The following is a 15501-nucleotide window of genomic DNA, read 5'->3' as shown; positions in this document are numbered from 1 at the left end:
GCCAGCCCCGCGGCGGGGAGGGACCCACTGGGCGAGTGGAGGCTCCGGCGGTGTCAATGGCTCCTCCTGCCACGGAGCAGCAGCAGAAGCAGCGGCTACGGGGTTGAGGAGGAGGAGGAGGAGGAAAGGTTCCTTTAAGGAGGAGGAACGACGACGCCTCTTTTTCCCTCTATCTCCTCCCTTCACACTCATTTCCCCTTCGCCGAGGAGAGAAGGGGGGGAGGAGAGAGAAGAGGCCGAAGAAAGAGAGAAAAAATTCCTCACAGAAATCTCTTTCAGGGGGTGTGGGGGGAGGAAGAGGAAAAAAAAGAGCTGGGCGCCCCCTGCTCCCTCCCTCCCTTCTCTCCCTCTCTTCTCCTCCTTCTCCCTTCCTCGCCCGCCCGCCCACTCCCCCCGCCGCCTGAGACGCCGCTCGGGAGTCGGCGGGACCGGAGTCTGTCTCCTCACCCGCCGACGCCGCGCTTCGCCTCGGGATCCCCAGGCGGGCGGACGCCCTTTCTTTCTTTCTCTCTCTCGCTCTGCCCGTCTTTCTGTCTCCGTCCCTCGCGGCCGCCCCGCCCGGCGGCCTCGGCCTTCCCCGTGCGTCAGGCCCTCCCGCCCGGCCTCGCTCGGTCTCTGTCTGTCTCCGCCGGCCTTTCTCTTGAATCGGGGTCTCGTTCACCCCCTCCGCCCTTCCCATCTCCCCTTCCCCTCGCCCCCTTTCCTTCCTCCCCCTCCCCACCCCCTTCTCCTGCCCCGCAGCTCGTAGTGCGTGTGTGTGTGTGTCCCTCCGCCAACGCCGCCACCTCAGCCCGGCAAATGAACTCCGTCCGAGCCGCCAACCGGAGACCCAGGCGAGTGTCGCGGCCGCGCCCGGTGCAGCAACAGCAGCAGCAGCCCCCGCAGCAGCCGCCGCCGCAGCCGCCCCAGCAGCAGCCGCAGCAGCAGCCTCCGCCGCCGCCGCAGCAGCAGCAGCCTCCGCCGCCGCCACCGCCGCCTCCGCCGCTGCCCCAGGAGCGGAACAACGCCGGCGAGCGGGGTAAGGCCGCGCTCCTTCCCCGCCGCCCTCCGGCTCGGGCGCCGGCCGGCCGGGACCCGCGGGGAGGAAGGCCGGGGCGGGCGGGGGAGGCCTGTGCGCCCCCGGGGTGGGAGACGGAGGCTGAGCGGAGGCGGGTCCCCCGGTGCCGCAGTGTCAGCCCGGCCCGGGCCCCGGACGGCAGGAAAAACCGCGGCTTCCCCACTCGCCCGGGCTCTCGCTCAGGCCGCGCTTTGTTTGGTTGCGGGGGCTCGGCACCCTCTACCCCCACCCATCCTTTGGCTCCTTCGCTGGCTCACGGACCCCGCAGGAGTCTGTTGGTGGCTGGGGTGGGGGGAGGCAAAATGTGGGATTTCCCCCTTTTCTGCTGCCTTCCACGGTTTAGCCTCCCCCTTCCTAACAGAAGGTGGGGGGGGGGGAACAACTGGGAGTGATCGGGCGGTGGGGCTGGCTGGGGAACTTGTTTTCCCCCTTTTCTCTGTTAGCCTCCCCCTTCCTGTGGAGGAGGGGGAAGGGGGGGAATCCGAGTGGTCTGTGGTGTTGGCCGGGGAACTTGTTTCCCCCACCCCCCTCCCTAGTCACGGGGTAGGGGGAGCAGCGACTACTCTCCCAACCCCGTAATGTTTGCTGCGCAGTTTGGCTTTAGTTACAGAACCCCTGGGAAGGACCCGTTAAATCAAGACCTTTAAATAAATAAATATAGAATCCATCGGCCATTTCCAGTCCCCTCCCTCGCGTCAGTGCAGTTACCCTTCGGTTCTATCGACCACCCCTCTCGCCTGTCCTCCCCTAGCAAACCCCTACGCCTCCGTGCTACCCTCCGTCTCCTAGTGGGGTTTGAACGCCCCTTCCTTGGAACTGGCCCCTTGGGAGAGTGTGAGTGTGTGTGCTGTGTCCAAGGCCTAGTGAAATGTGTCATTTGGACCCAACTGTGCAGCTCTGTCTGGTAACCACCATTGTCTAAGGGCTGAAGCTCCCGGGGGTTGGATTCTTGCTTTAGCAAAAATAATGTTCAGTTCTACTTTGATGATGTGGTTATTTTGGGAGATATATGAGGTAGGATGTGGCACCTTGGTCTCCAAACGTAACTATTCTCTTTATTAATTAGCTGCTCTCAGTGGGAGTGGAGGTCAGTACCATATTTATGTGTACGGTTGTTGTTTTAAGGAGGAGGGGAATTGTTAGGAGACATTTTGCGTGTTTTCGTTGGCGGATTAAGGTTAATTTTACATGCGTTGGTTGTCACACCTCCTTTGATTAAGCGAATTGAGATTAAATGCCTTTTAAAAATTATACATTCCTTCCTTAAAAACTGTTTCAATGTTGTACTTAGCTAAAATACTTAAAAAGAGAGATGAGAATCTTTTGAAAAATAGTTCAAAGGGTTTTCACTAGTCACTGTTACAGATGGTCCTTGAGAAAGCAGTTTGCTATATGTTGCTTGAAAGAATGTGATGTTTCAAGCCAGTTAGAGGTGTTGTGCAACAGTATTGGTAAATATGTTTTGATGATTCTCGGATACATTTACCATGTTTTTGTAAATTAAAAATATTTGTAGTTTCATCATTTCCTTTCACATTTGCATAGCAGGGTTTTCCTGTGTTCCATTCAAATAATAGTCAAGTCCCCTTCCACCATATACTGTAGAGTTCACAGTCCTTTTTGAGAAAACAATGATACTAGATTGAAATCCTAGCATAGTAAGGATTTAATTGCTGGAAGTGTTTTTAAGATGTACTGATTTGTTCATACCATTAGGGCTGAATCAAATCTGTTTGGCCAAATTTAATTTAGTCCCATTGTGTATTTTAAAATATTTATTCTGAATCTCCTTTTCATGATGTGTGTAATTTCAAACTTAGTTGAGGTACTTTTATCTTGGGTACTTTTCTTAACGTTTGTTTGAATTAGTAGCCACTAAAGTCTATTTCCTTTTGAAGTAAAATTACTTGGTTGTTGGCATTAGCATACTAGAGTGTCAGTTTCCTTTTCATTCATGTCCATAAGCTGACTAACAAAAAGATGTTCAAGAAATCAAAATTTCAGTATACACCTAACCAAATAGTAAATCAAATGCACTGTAGAATTGTTGCTTTGCTGCAGCTAGTAGAAACTGTTCTGGTAATTCCATGTTGACACAGGGGGGAAAAGAACTTGCTGATTAGCCTTCAGGGAAAATTCTGTGGGTCTTTTAGGGGCAGATAAATGGCTTTAAAATGAATAAAACATTAAGATAACTTAAAAGAGTAAAATAGTAAAGATTTTGCCAGTTTTAAGTAAAATATGTCTTTCTACAAAAATTGGCAATTTGATTACTTTTTAAAAACGTACAGTTCACACGATGAGAAGTTAGTCAAAGGAATAACCTCTCTTTTAAAAGTTTTATGGAGCATGGGAAGTGTCACTATTTTTGGTCTGGATAGGAGAGGTTTTGTTGTTTAAGAATATAGTGGGTGTCATAATTTTGACAAGGTAATTAAGGAACTACAGCCAACATGTATGTGTGTGTTGTACTTTTTACTAACTGTTAATGGGTATGTAGCTCTTGCATTAGAGTTTGGATAGAGTTACATAATAGTGGATCAGACAGCTTTCCAGGTCAGAAATTAAAGTCAGACTCACTGTTTTTAAGACAAGTTATTCATTCAATATAAAAAATTACTTACTTATTTCACATAAAAGGATGGACTTTGGCTTTTTAGTGGTAATAGTATAGTTACAATGTAGTTTTTATTTTTTTTCAAGCAAAAATTTTGTCAGGGTTGGATTTTTGTTGCTCCTTTACCCACAAGATAATTGGTCTAAAAACTTCCTTGATACATCCTTACACACACACACACACACACACACACACACTTATATGTCATGGCCAGTGTTTGAAGAGGAAAAAAACAGTCTAATACAGTGAATTCTTATGAGGACTTTTCAAAACCTTCCATTGGGGACAATTACTTATACCCACATTGGGAAATATTTGGCCTGAGTGTTTCATGGAATGCTGTCTTCACTCATGTTATCTGTAATGGCCCACTGTCTTAACATGGAATACTAATCATTAGCTGGTTTTGGTCTTTTAGTTTAAGTTCCAGAGTTTAGGATTTCACATACTACTTTAAATTAGTAGAATATAATTGGTGTTCCACATAGGGACACTTTGATGATATATTCCAGATTCAGTGAATCTGGAAGTAGTGTGGGATAGATTTTTTTATATTTATTTTCTTTTGAAATCCTGAAAGGATTTAGCTTTTGCAGCTTGTTGTGATTTATGTTAATATCTTTTTGATAGTCTTTTTCTAAAAGTATGAGGTAAGGTTACAAGTCTGCAGAAGTGCTATGTATTCCGAGCATTTTTAGTTTGTAGTTAAAATTGGTTACTTAAAATAGGTAATAAATACAAATGATTTAAAATTCAGAAGTTTCTTGTCTACACCTGCCTTCAGCTACCAAATTCTCCTGCTTGGAATCAATCACTATTATTAGTTTCTCATTTATTGTGTTTTAATAAAAACATAAAAAATGAAACTTGACAACTGAAAGTCTTGATATCAAAGTTTTTGAAAATAGGTGTAATTTTTTTCTGGTTGGAGAATTCATAAGATTCTTTTGAAGTGCTGCAATTTTAATTATATAATCATTCAAGAGATTTAATACAATATATTAATGGTATTGCTATTAATTTCTAGTCTGAAGTAATTGTAGAGAGTAAAAACATAGTCTTTTTAGTTCCATATTTGTGGGATAAAAATCTCACCGATGACCCTGGAATTAGAGTTTTGTTTTAACTAAATATGTTGAAATAATGCAGTACATACAGTATATGTGAAATATTCCTAATGGAGCTACGTATTATAATATGCAGCAGCCAGGAAACTCCTTAGTGTTCTAGTCATGCATGCTAATCGTACCTTCTGTGGGCTTGTTCTAGCTCATGATATTTTACCTTCAGGTTCTTCAGAATAAGGAACTTACAGAATGCAAGAATAAGGAACTTCTGCAACCTTTTTTGACAGAAGAGTTCTGGGCAAAGGACATGATTTTTCCAGTCTTAGGAATTAAGTTCTGTGGGCCACTACTCTCCCATCTGGTGGCCAAACCTTCAAAATATTTACATCCATGAAAGGAGAAATGCCACCCAGTTTTTTGTGGGAGTAGGGTGGGGTGGAAAAGAGCCTGTTTTCTCAAAGCTTAACAAGTTATTTGAGGGATAGAAATGAGATAGTGGGGTGCCTGGGTGGCTCAGTCAGTTAAGGTATGACTCTCGATTTCTGTTCAGGTCATGATCTCACAGTTCATGAGATTGAGCCCTGCATCAGGCTCCGTGCTGACAGCATGGAGCCTGATTAGGATTCTCCCTCTCCTTCTCTTTCTCCTCATCCTCCACTCTTGCTCTCTTGCTGTCTCAAAATAGATAAACATACATTTTCAGAGAAAACATGAGATAGTGTGACAATGCTGATGTGAAAGTTCTGCTGATTAGGCCTATGGGTTGTCCCTATACTGCTTTTCTCTTTCTTTACTGGAAATTCTGGCAAACCCAAGGACAGGCCAACCAGCTTGGAAACCTACCAGGTAAGGCAAGAACTACCCGTAGATCCTGACCTGTTAGGACCCCTGGACTTAGATTTGGGAGAATTCAAGGCTAGTGAGTATTTCCAAGTTTGTTTGTTTTTTTTCCCCTATGTGTTTTAATTTTGAAGCTAATAAAGAGTTATTTCAACTTGAGGTTCCTTATAGTCCCCATATTTATTACTAACTAATAAGTTAACTCTTGTGTCTTTCTTGTCCCACTAATCTCTGAAGAGTTATTTTGTTTTAGACCTTCCATTTTATTAATTTAATCAGCCCTTTGAATTAATTACATTCTCAACTTCCAGAGAATTCCAATTGTATGTGAGGTTACTAGCAAAGTACCCCCAAATTGCAGTTGTTAACCCTCTGAAAATAAAATGATAAGCAAAATATGCCAGTTGAGACAGTTGGGCAGTATGATAGGGAGAGCTCAGGGGTGCCTGGGTGGCTCAGTCGGTTAAGTGTCCTACTTCGGCTCAGGTCATGATCTCACAGTTCTTGGGTTCGAGCCCCGTGTCGGGCTCTGTGCTGACAGCTCAGAGCCTGGACCCTGCTTTGAATTCTGTGTCTCCCTCTTGCTCTGCTCCTCCCCCACGCACACTCTGTCTCTCTCTTTCAAAAATAAATAAACATTTTTAAAAAATTTTTTTTAAAAAGAAAGAGCTCAGAGTTACAGCTAGCTAGTTCTAATCCTGGTTACACCATCAACAAGCTGTTTGACATGGCGAAAGCAATATAAACTCTTGGAGCCTTACATGATTATCTTTAAAATGAATATGGTAATACTTGTCTTATGGAATAATTAATGAGAGATTTAAGTATCTAGGACTTGACAGATGCTTAATAAATGGCAGCTTTTTAAAATAGTAATAGGTGCACCTAGGTGGCTCAGTTGGTTAAGTGTCAGGATCTCATGGCTCCAGGGTTTGAGCCCGCACCAGGCTCTCTGCTGTTAGCACAGAGCCTGCTTCAGATCTTCTGTACCACCCCCATCTCTGCTCCTCCCCTGTGTGTGTGTGTGTGTGTGTGTGTGCGCGCGCGTGTGCGCGCGCGCTCTCTCTCTCTCTCTCTCTCTCTCTCAAAAATAAACACTAAAAATAAAATAGGGGTGCATGGGTGGCTCATTCGGTTAAGCGTCCGACTTTGGCTCAGGTCATGATCTCATGGTTTGTGAGTTCAAGCCCCACATTGGGCTCTGAGCTGACAGCTCAGAGCCTGGATCTGTTTCTGATTCTGTGTGTGTCTCTCTCTGCCCCTCCCCTGCTCACGCTCTGTCTCTCTCTCTCTCAAAACTAAATAAAATTTAAAAATTTTAAAAATAAAATATTAATAATAGTAAGCAATAGAATCAGTTATATATAAAACTAAACCCAAGAGATAAAATGTGCATGAGTCATTAGTTTCTGGCATACCCCAAAATGCAATCTAGGTGACTTGATAAAACCTTACAGAGGGGCACCTGGATGGCTCAGTTGGTTAAGCCTCCAACTTAAGCTCAGATCATGATCTCACAGTTTAGGAGTTCAAGCCTCGTGTTGGGCTCTGTGCTGACAGCTCAGAACCTGGAGCCTGCTTCAGGTTCTTTGTCTCCCTCTCTCTCTGCCCCTCCCCTGCTCACACTCTGTCTCTCTCTCAAAAAATAAAATAAAATAAACATAAAAAAACAAACAAACCCAAAACCTTAGTCTGGTTTATAATTATAAATCATTTTATAGCCAACAAATTGAAATATTCTTTGAAGAAAGAATAAGGAAACAGAAGAAATGAGTATTTGAAATACAATAATAAACATAGATCACTGTTTTTGCTTATGTACTAGAGTCTAATACACTCTCATTTAACCCTTTTAGCAATTCTGTAAGATGGACATTAGTCAGCAGTGAGTAGTCCTAGTAAATAGCAGAGATTTTCAAAATTGATTTATATCACTGAATCTTCCCATAAACAAGAGGAGAGATAACAAAATACATTTGGCAGAATGTGTCCATCACATTCAGAGGAGGGAATAACCTAGCCCTTGAAGCACATCTGTCTCCTTTCATATCCCATTTATTTTATTGAAGACTGGTAGAGTAGTCTGATGCCATACATTGTTAGACACCTGCTTTAACATTTTTTAAATAACCTTCTGATTATAACTTTACCTCTAATGTAGATTTGTCTCTGGAAGAGATTGCACTGATTGGCCAGCATGTTTTTCCAGCTTGTTGAGATCACTAAGTACTCATTGTGTAAAGAGGGGTAGATTTCTCTTGAATTACTCATAAGTTATGAATAAAAGGTGTTAAGTCATTTTAGCTCATGGTTATAGACTAGCCTATTTCAGGAAGGAAAAATGTGAGTTAAATTACACTTCAGTGGTAATTTTGACAGGTTTGTGGACTAAATATCCTTTTGTCACCATAGCTTGATGTCTTTGCATGTATAGCCTGGGGTTTTTATATGTTTGGTTAACACAGAAATGTGCTTAAACTTAATCCTTAGAAAATAGAGAAATGAAACCAATTAACTTCCCTTGTATAATTTATTTTAGTTTAAGGAAATATCAAAAATATGTACTTTGAAAATGAATACATTGTGTATTTTTTGTTTTAAAACATCCAAATTAAGATAGTATATTAAAGCAAATGTAAGTTGCTTATTGTCCCCAATTTCTAAAGATCCAATTGTCAGTGTTTAGTCCTTCTAACAAATGAAAAATTGTGTGTGTTCAAAAGAGGAGAAAAAATTATTAAATGCTGTTCCCTCAACTGGTGAATAAACCTTAAAAAACAGAATGGAATATTTCCACATCTCATGAAGGAAGAGGTACAAAGAGAGCCTACTTTTCTGTTTTCTCAAAGCTTTGAAATTGAGTGATAGAAATGGAATAATAACCTGTGCTTTAAAATTATTTTTCTGGTAACAGTGAAAATCTTTACTGATTTCTTCTAGTGTGCAGCATGCACTCATTTTCTAGATGTTCAGGTTGGGTTGTGTCAAAATCTTTGACTACTAAAAATTTTTCCTCAGAATGGAATTAACTGGCTCCTATAGGGGTTCAGTCTTTGACATTGATTTCTTTAGTACCATGTATTGATAACTGACTTGAATCAGTTTAGCCTCTGCTGGTTTGCTGCCTTTACTTGAGTTTAATGAGAATTCTTTTTTACACTGAAATATTGATTTTGTATCTTGCATCCATAGTCTATAACATAGTGTGTGTAAGACCATGTGGCTTTATGAGAATCTGACACTTAAGAGGAAGCAGGTGGGGAAGAGAAAGAACATACAGCTCTTTTTTATTCACCTGTTATATTTTGAGTTGGACAGGGTTGGTATATATATGTCACTAGTAATTGTTTCTTCCCATATAATCATACATATTAAAAAAAAACAGGCTTTAAGGGAAATTAGAAGTGAAATAGAATTTAACAAATGGAAAATAGAAATCATTCTGGGTTTGTATCATGGCAGAGATAAAGGATCAAAGAAGACTTGTTTAAAAGAAATGGAGGTGGGTGAAGATGCTGTATTTCGAAATTGAATTGTTGGCAAAGTGATTGTATGGTAAAAGAAATGGTGGAATCACTCATTTTTCTGTGTTAAAAGTAGCCACAGAACTAATTCACCATTGTGTGTAAATGACTGATATCTTCATAATCCTTTGAAATGCATTTGCATTTTTAAGAAACTGATCCCTTAGTCAAATTTTGGTATTTTAGGCCCAGTAAAAGAGATAGAAATAAGTGATTTGGACAAAGGCTTTGGGTAGGAGTGCTTCCTCAGAGACAAAATAAGTATGTCAGGGGAAGGTGAGGGTGGAATAGTCTTGTAAGAATCACTTCCCTTACACATTTATTGTTTTTACTAATCTACTTCTGACCCTAAAATTTTCTTAAAAGTTTCACATTTTATTTTTTCAAAAGACTAATTTTGGGTTGAAGATTGGGATGGAGAGAAGAAAAAGAATTAGAGCAGGTAGGAGTGACAGTATGTGTGGGTCATTTTAAATTAGCAGTGGTCATTTAAATTAGAAAGTCTGTATGTAATTATACACACACACACACACACACACACACACGCTATATATAACCATATATAATTATTTAAATTGTGAAAAATCTATTAGTTTTTTTTTAACTAAGTTTTTTTTAATGTTGATTTTTGAGAGAGAGCATGAGTGGGGGAGGGGCAGAGAGATAGAAGGAGACACAGTCTGAAACAGGCTTCAGGCTCTGAGCTGTCAGCACGGAGCCCAACATGGGACTTGAACTCAGGAACAGCAAGATCATGACCTAGGCTGAAGTCGGATGCTTAACCCACTGAGCCACCCAGGCACACCCCTAAACTGACATTTTAATAAAAATACGCAAGTGCACAAATCATTGGTGTATAGCTTGATGACTTTACACAAAGTGAACACGTCTGTGTAGCCAGTAATACCTAGATCAAGAATTAAACGCTACCAGTATCCCAAAGGGGCGCCTGGGTGACTTGGTCTGTTGAGCGTCCGACTTCGGCTCAGGTCATGATCTCACAGTTGGTGGGTTTGAGCCCCGTGTCGGGCTCTGTGCTGACAGCTCAGAGCCTGGAGCCTGCTTCAGATTCTGCCTCCATTTCTCTGCCTCTCCCCTGCTCGTGCTCTGTCTCTCTGTCTCTTTCTCTCTCTCAAATATAAAATAAAAAACAAACAAAAAAACCACTACCAGTATCCCAGAAATCAACATTCTGTGTGTTGTCCCAGCCCCTTGCCTTCCCAGTCACTATCCCCAACCCTATCTTTCTTACTGCTTGGATTGCTTAGATTAGTTTTGTCTGTTGTCTGTCTTTATATAACTTTATATAACTGTAATCACTCAGTCTGTATTCCTATGTGTCTGGCTTCTTTCCCTCAGTATTTGTTTATTTCAACCATGTTGTTGCTTATAGCAATAGTTTGTTTAGTCTTGTTGATCTGTAATACTACATTGTATGAGTATATGACAATTTATTCATTCTATGATTAAGAGACATAGAACTTTAATATTTGGCTGTAAGGAATAGTGCTGTGAGTATTTTATGTATATCTTTTGGTGAATACAGGTACCCATTCCTGGTAAGTCTTTTACCTCAACATTATACCATCAGTTTTCTTTTCTCAAAGACAAAGCTTCCATTTACTTGGGAGATAAAACAACTTTAAGACAGATGTGAATATGGGGCACCTTGGTGGCTCAGTCAGTTAAGCATCCAACTTCAGCTCAGGTCATGATCTCACTGTTCCTGAGTTCAAGCCCCACATTGGGCTTTCTGCTGTTAGCACAGAGCCCACTTCAGATCCTCTGACTCTTTCTTCTTTCTCTCTCTCTCTCAAAAATAAACGTTAAAAAAAAGACAGACGTGAATGTGTCCTCTCATAATTAACGCTGCCAAAACAATTGATTTTATTTCAAATATTAGTATTTTTCTTAAGTCTTTGGAATATCTGCTCTAGCATCCTTTAACAGTGGTGTTAGGAAGTTTACCCTTCACCTTAATATACTTTAATTTTCCCCATAGGTTGTAGGTTGGGTTATTTTGAGGAGGAGGGAAATCTTTTTTTATATTTAGGAATTTTCAAAATTACTGTGGAATTTAATGTGATTCTAAGCCTTCATTACAAAAATTATTTGTTTTTGCAACTGCCGTAGTTTCTCCATTTCAGTGTGGAATCCTTTTTTTTTTTTTTTTTTTTTTTTTTTTTTTTTACTACTTTTAAGCTTATCTTTTTAACGCCTGTGAAAATATTTTGCTTTTATTTGGTTAATTGTTTATTTTTTTCTGCATATCTTGATTATCCTTTATTAAATTCTGCTTATTTTAAAATTACAGAAGCTTCATAGAAAAATTGGGATGCATTTTGTTCTCAAGTTGTTTTTCTAGTCCTTGACCAGATCATCAGTTCCTGATGTATAAGAAGAAGGTGTAAAAGTACCTCTGCCAGTATCATTGATAAGTTTTTCCTCAGCTGAAAGCTTGTGCTGAAGTGTGCTAGTTAGTGTCTTATAAGCTTATGCTCCCCATGATATAAGTATCCCCTGAGAATGGCAGGCCATCAGTGACTGAAATGGGGTTCTGTTGTTAAAGAACCACTTGCTTAAAACAGATAATATGGTAGCCTTAGATATCAAAAAAGTAAGATCTTATTATTTCATGTCTGTTCTTTCAGCACTTACTAGTTCAGTGTTAGTGCTAACAGTTGTTCTTTCTTGTCCACGATAAGCAGTGTGGAGGAGACTGCTACCTTCCTGTCTTTTTTTTTTTAAACACCTATCCACATCAAGTAAATGTTAAATTTGGGGATAAGGAGCCTGAGCTTTTTCATCAAAGTGGCTTTTTTTTTCCTTCCCTTCCTAGAATTAAATTTCTACATCAGGGGATTTTGAATAAGGTGACTTCTGAGTTGCTTTAAAACTCTTTCTGTATCATTTAAATTGCCAGTAGAAATCAGTGAGGTCTGAATTTGTTAGGTATTACTATACAGACATGGTTCTTGCCTTTATGGAACTTATAATTGAGTTAGAGACTAAATTTAAATAACATTTGAGACCAGAATGAGTTGCAAATAAGGATGTTGATATTGTTTTCATTGTCTTCTGATACATATTTTTAAGGATACACACACATATACATGCATACATACATATACCACATCGGAGTTTCATTCATAACCTTATCTGTCCACTGTTTCCAAGTCCAGAGTCTGTTGGAGAGTTTTTTATGAAATGGTATGAAGATGAAGGTTTGTTTTGACTCCCCGAAGTCTGATATATATTCTGCCCTTTAATCATTTATTGAATTACCTCTGTGCCACACTTAGAAAGTTGTTGCAGCCCAAAGTTTAAGCTAAATTATAGCATGCTTGTGTGTAAGTTATTAAGAAAGAAAATGTGCCTAGTGAAAGAAATTACCTGCAGAGTTGGGGTCATTTATCTTGTTTTCATGGTGTAGTCCTTCTTCATTGTATTCGTTATTTTGCTTATATATCCAGAAACTGAAAGTAGACGGACAGGTTTAAATAAAATTATATGTTGCCAGAATCTAAGATCTTCAATTGCAGAGGTAAAACAACACTTTAAGGTCCTTCATAGCAGCTGTAATCCCACATATAAGTTAGTTGTAAAGGCATACTCTGAAGGTGCCTTTATGGATTTTTTCTGATGCTCTCTTAGTCTCTACTGCAACATCTCACAGGGAAACTTCCCTCTATTTCTGAGTCATTTGATTTGAGAACCTCTTAGCTGAAATCTTTAAAGCTGAAAAACAGAGCTGAGACATCTGGGTGTAGTGAACTTGTCCAAGGTTTGTAAAGTTAAGTCTGGTTTTAGAGGGCTACAGAAATGTCACATACCAACATACATATGCATTGATAACACACACAATACTCTCTGAAACTGGGAATATGCACTCCTGATTTTGTGAAGTGTCTAAAAATTTTTGGTGAAATGTTAGCAGTAGTATCTTGGGATGGTGGAGGGAGGTGATTTTTGTTACTTCTTTTACATTTCTTTGTTTTTCAAATACCATATATGGAATCTGGAAGGAAGGAGGTTTGTATTTTTTTAAAAGGTTTTAAATTTTTTTTTTTTAACGTTTATTTATTTTTGAGACAGAGAGAGACAGAGCATGAATGGGGGAGGGTCAGAGAGAGAGGGAGACACAGAATCGGAAGCAGGCTCCAGGCTCTGAGCTGTCAGTACAGAGCCCGACGTGGGGCTCGAACTCACGGACCGTGAGATCATGACCTGAGCCGAAGTCGGACGCTTAACCGACCAAGCCACCCAGGTGCCCCTTTTAAAAGATTTTAATGGTTGTGATTGATGATTGTGACTATTAGTAGTTGGTTTGATGACATGATCCTCAGATAGGTCATTTTACATTTGAATACAAGCTTGAAACTTTACATTTCTCAGTTCTCTGTGTTTTAATTTATAGACATTTTTAGTTTTTGTATTCACAGCAACTTTAGGATAATAATTGCTTATATCATTTGCAGGAAATGAAGATGACTGATGATAAGAAAGTCAGAATTCGAATGAAAAACAAATTTGTTATTTGGGGTTTTTTTTGAGCCAGTGATACTGTCTTTCTAGGACAAGTTTGTGACTGTACATTATTTACATGCAAATACATACAGTTTTTTCATTACATACATGCCTGGTTGAATGATGGAAATTTAGCGTACAAACTGGATATTTGAAAGAAAAGTGAAACTTCTTATTGGTCAGAACAAGTGGCTATTTCTTTTGTACTCTGGTGGTATGGACTCATGTCTATTTGATAATTTTATATGGAGGATTTTCTTCCCATAAAACTGGAGATAGCTCTGAAAAAAATAATGACTATTAGGTTGAAACAGATTGCTAAGAGATTGTTGCATCATTATCAGTAAAAAATCTTCCCATTCTAAGATACTGTATTCTTAGAAGTTTTGGATTGTGGAACCTAATGTGTTTGAGAATAAATAAGAACCCACAGTGACTTTCAGAAGATACGGACCTTTGAAGCCTAAATTTATTGGATTTGGAATTAACTTATCTCACACTTGGCCAATCTTCTGATCATCTTATAGACTCCTTATAAACCTTAACCAAGAGAGAATATTTTCTTATTGGAAAATACACTAAAAACCTTTATTGAAAGAGGTGAACTGTTTGTTTTGTTTTTAATGTAGGGGCTACTGTGTGGTTTAGGGAAAATCAGTCATTAAGTATAGATTCTAGATAGTAATTATCATAGTTTTATGAAGAGCTGATTACAGATGAATTTAAAGTTTTTTCCTGAAACAGTGACTTTGGGTAGCTGAAGAAGGAACAAGAGTGACATAGGTGTATTTAAATACAGCTTTTATTCTTTTATGAAATAGTCATATTGGTGTTGTGAGGTTGGGGGAAATTTTTTTAAGTTGAATTAAATGGAAGCAACAACTACAAAAATAGCGCTAACCATTTACAAATAGACATTTACAAAAATTTAGTAAATGGTTGTTTGTTTCCCTTCTTTTTCCTTCTCTAGACTGAGGTTTGTTCATATTACTAATTTAGGTTACTATACATATTAAGTTCATAGATTTAAAAAAGCAGGGGCAGGGGGATGCCTGGGTGGCTCAGTTAGTTAAGCGCCCAACTCTTGGTTTCAGCTCAGGTCATGATCTCATGGTTTGTGAGTTTGAGCCCTGCATCAGGCTCTATGCTGACTGCACAGAGCCTGCCTGGGATTCTCTCTCTCCATCTCTCTCTGCCCCTCCTCTGCTCTCTGTGTCTCTCAAAATAAATAAACTTAAAATTTTTTTTCTCTTTTTTTTTTTTTAATATATGAAATTTATTGTCAAATTGGTTTCCATACAACACCCAGTGCTCATCCCAACAGGTGCCCTCCTCAATACCCATCACCCACCCTCCCTTCCCTCCCACCCCCCATCAGCCCTCAGTTTGTTCTCAGTTTTTAAGAGTCTCTTCTGCTTTGGCTCTCTCCCACTCTAACCTCTAAAAATTTTTTTTAATAAAAAAATAAAAATAAGTAATAAATGCGCTGAGGTTAAGTACCTCAAAAATCAAGAATAGAAGTTAAATTACTTTGAATGGTCTGTTAAACAAAAAAATGAACCTTCATCTTTATAGGAACAACAAAAAAATGAATAATCACTTAGAAATGTTGAGCCAGAACTAAGTATGGCAGAAAACAATATGGACTACAGGTGAACCAACCTAAAGTGTTTGTGTTTGTGTAAACACATGATAATGTATCAGAGTAATAAGACTTGTAAAATGTTGCAATGGTTGAGAAAATATGTCTATTAAAAAAAATCAAGTGTTATTCTAAAGAGGGATAAGCTGACAGGTGACTAAACCTTTCACGTGATTGGAAGTATATGCTCAGAAGATAGCTAGGGAAAATGAATTTAAATTATTTGA

At 39.7% G+C, this 15501-nt stretch overlaps 1 protein-coding gene across 1 annotated transcript in view; it reads left to right on the top strand.

The window, feature by feature from the left end:
* Nucleotides 1–360: 360 nt before the first annotated feature.
* FBXO11 (F-box protein 11) overlaps nt 361–15501 on the top strand; it is an 84297-nt gene continuing 69156 nt past the window's right edge. Inside the window, exon 1 of the mRNA XM_042932216.1 lies at nt 361–1018. Coding sequence (XP_042788150.1) covers nt 799–1018 — 220 coding nt within the window. The 5' untranslated portion in view covers nt 361–798. The remainder of the gene's footprint in view (nt 1019–15501) is intronic.

Source organism: Panthera leo, chromosome A3 (genome assembly GCF_018350215.1).
Source record: "Panthera leo isolate Ple1 chromosome A3, P.leo_Ple1_pat1.1, whole genome shotgun sequence".
Lineage (NCBI taxonomy): Eukaryota > Metazoa > Chordata > Mammalia > Carnivora > Felidae > Panthera > Panthera leo.
Note: the sequence above shows the minus strand (reverse complement) of the source record. Positions and strands in the feature narration are given on the sequence as shown.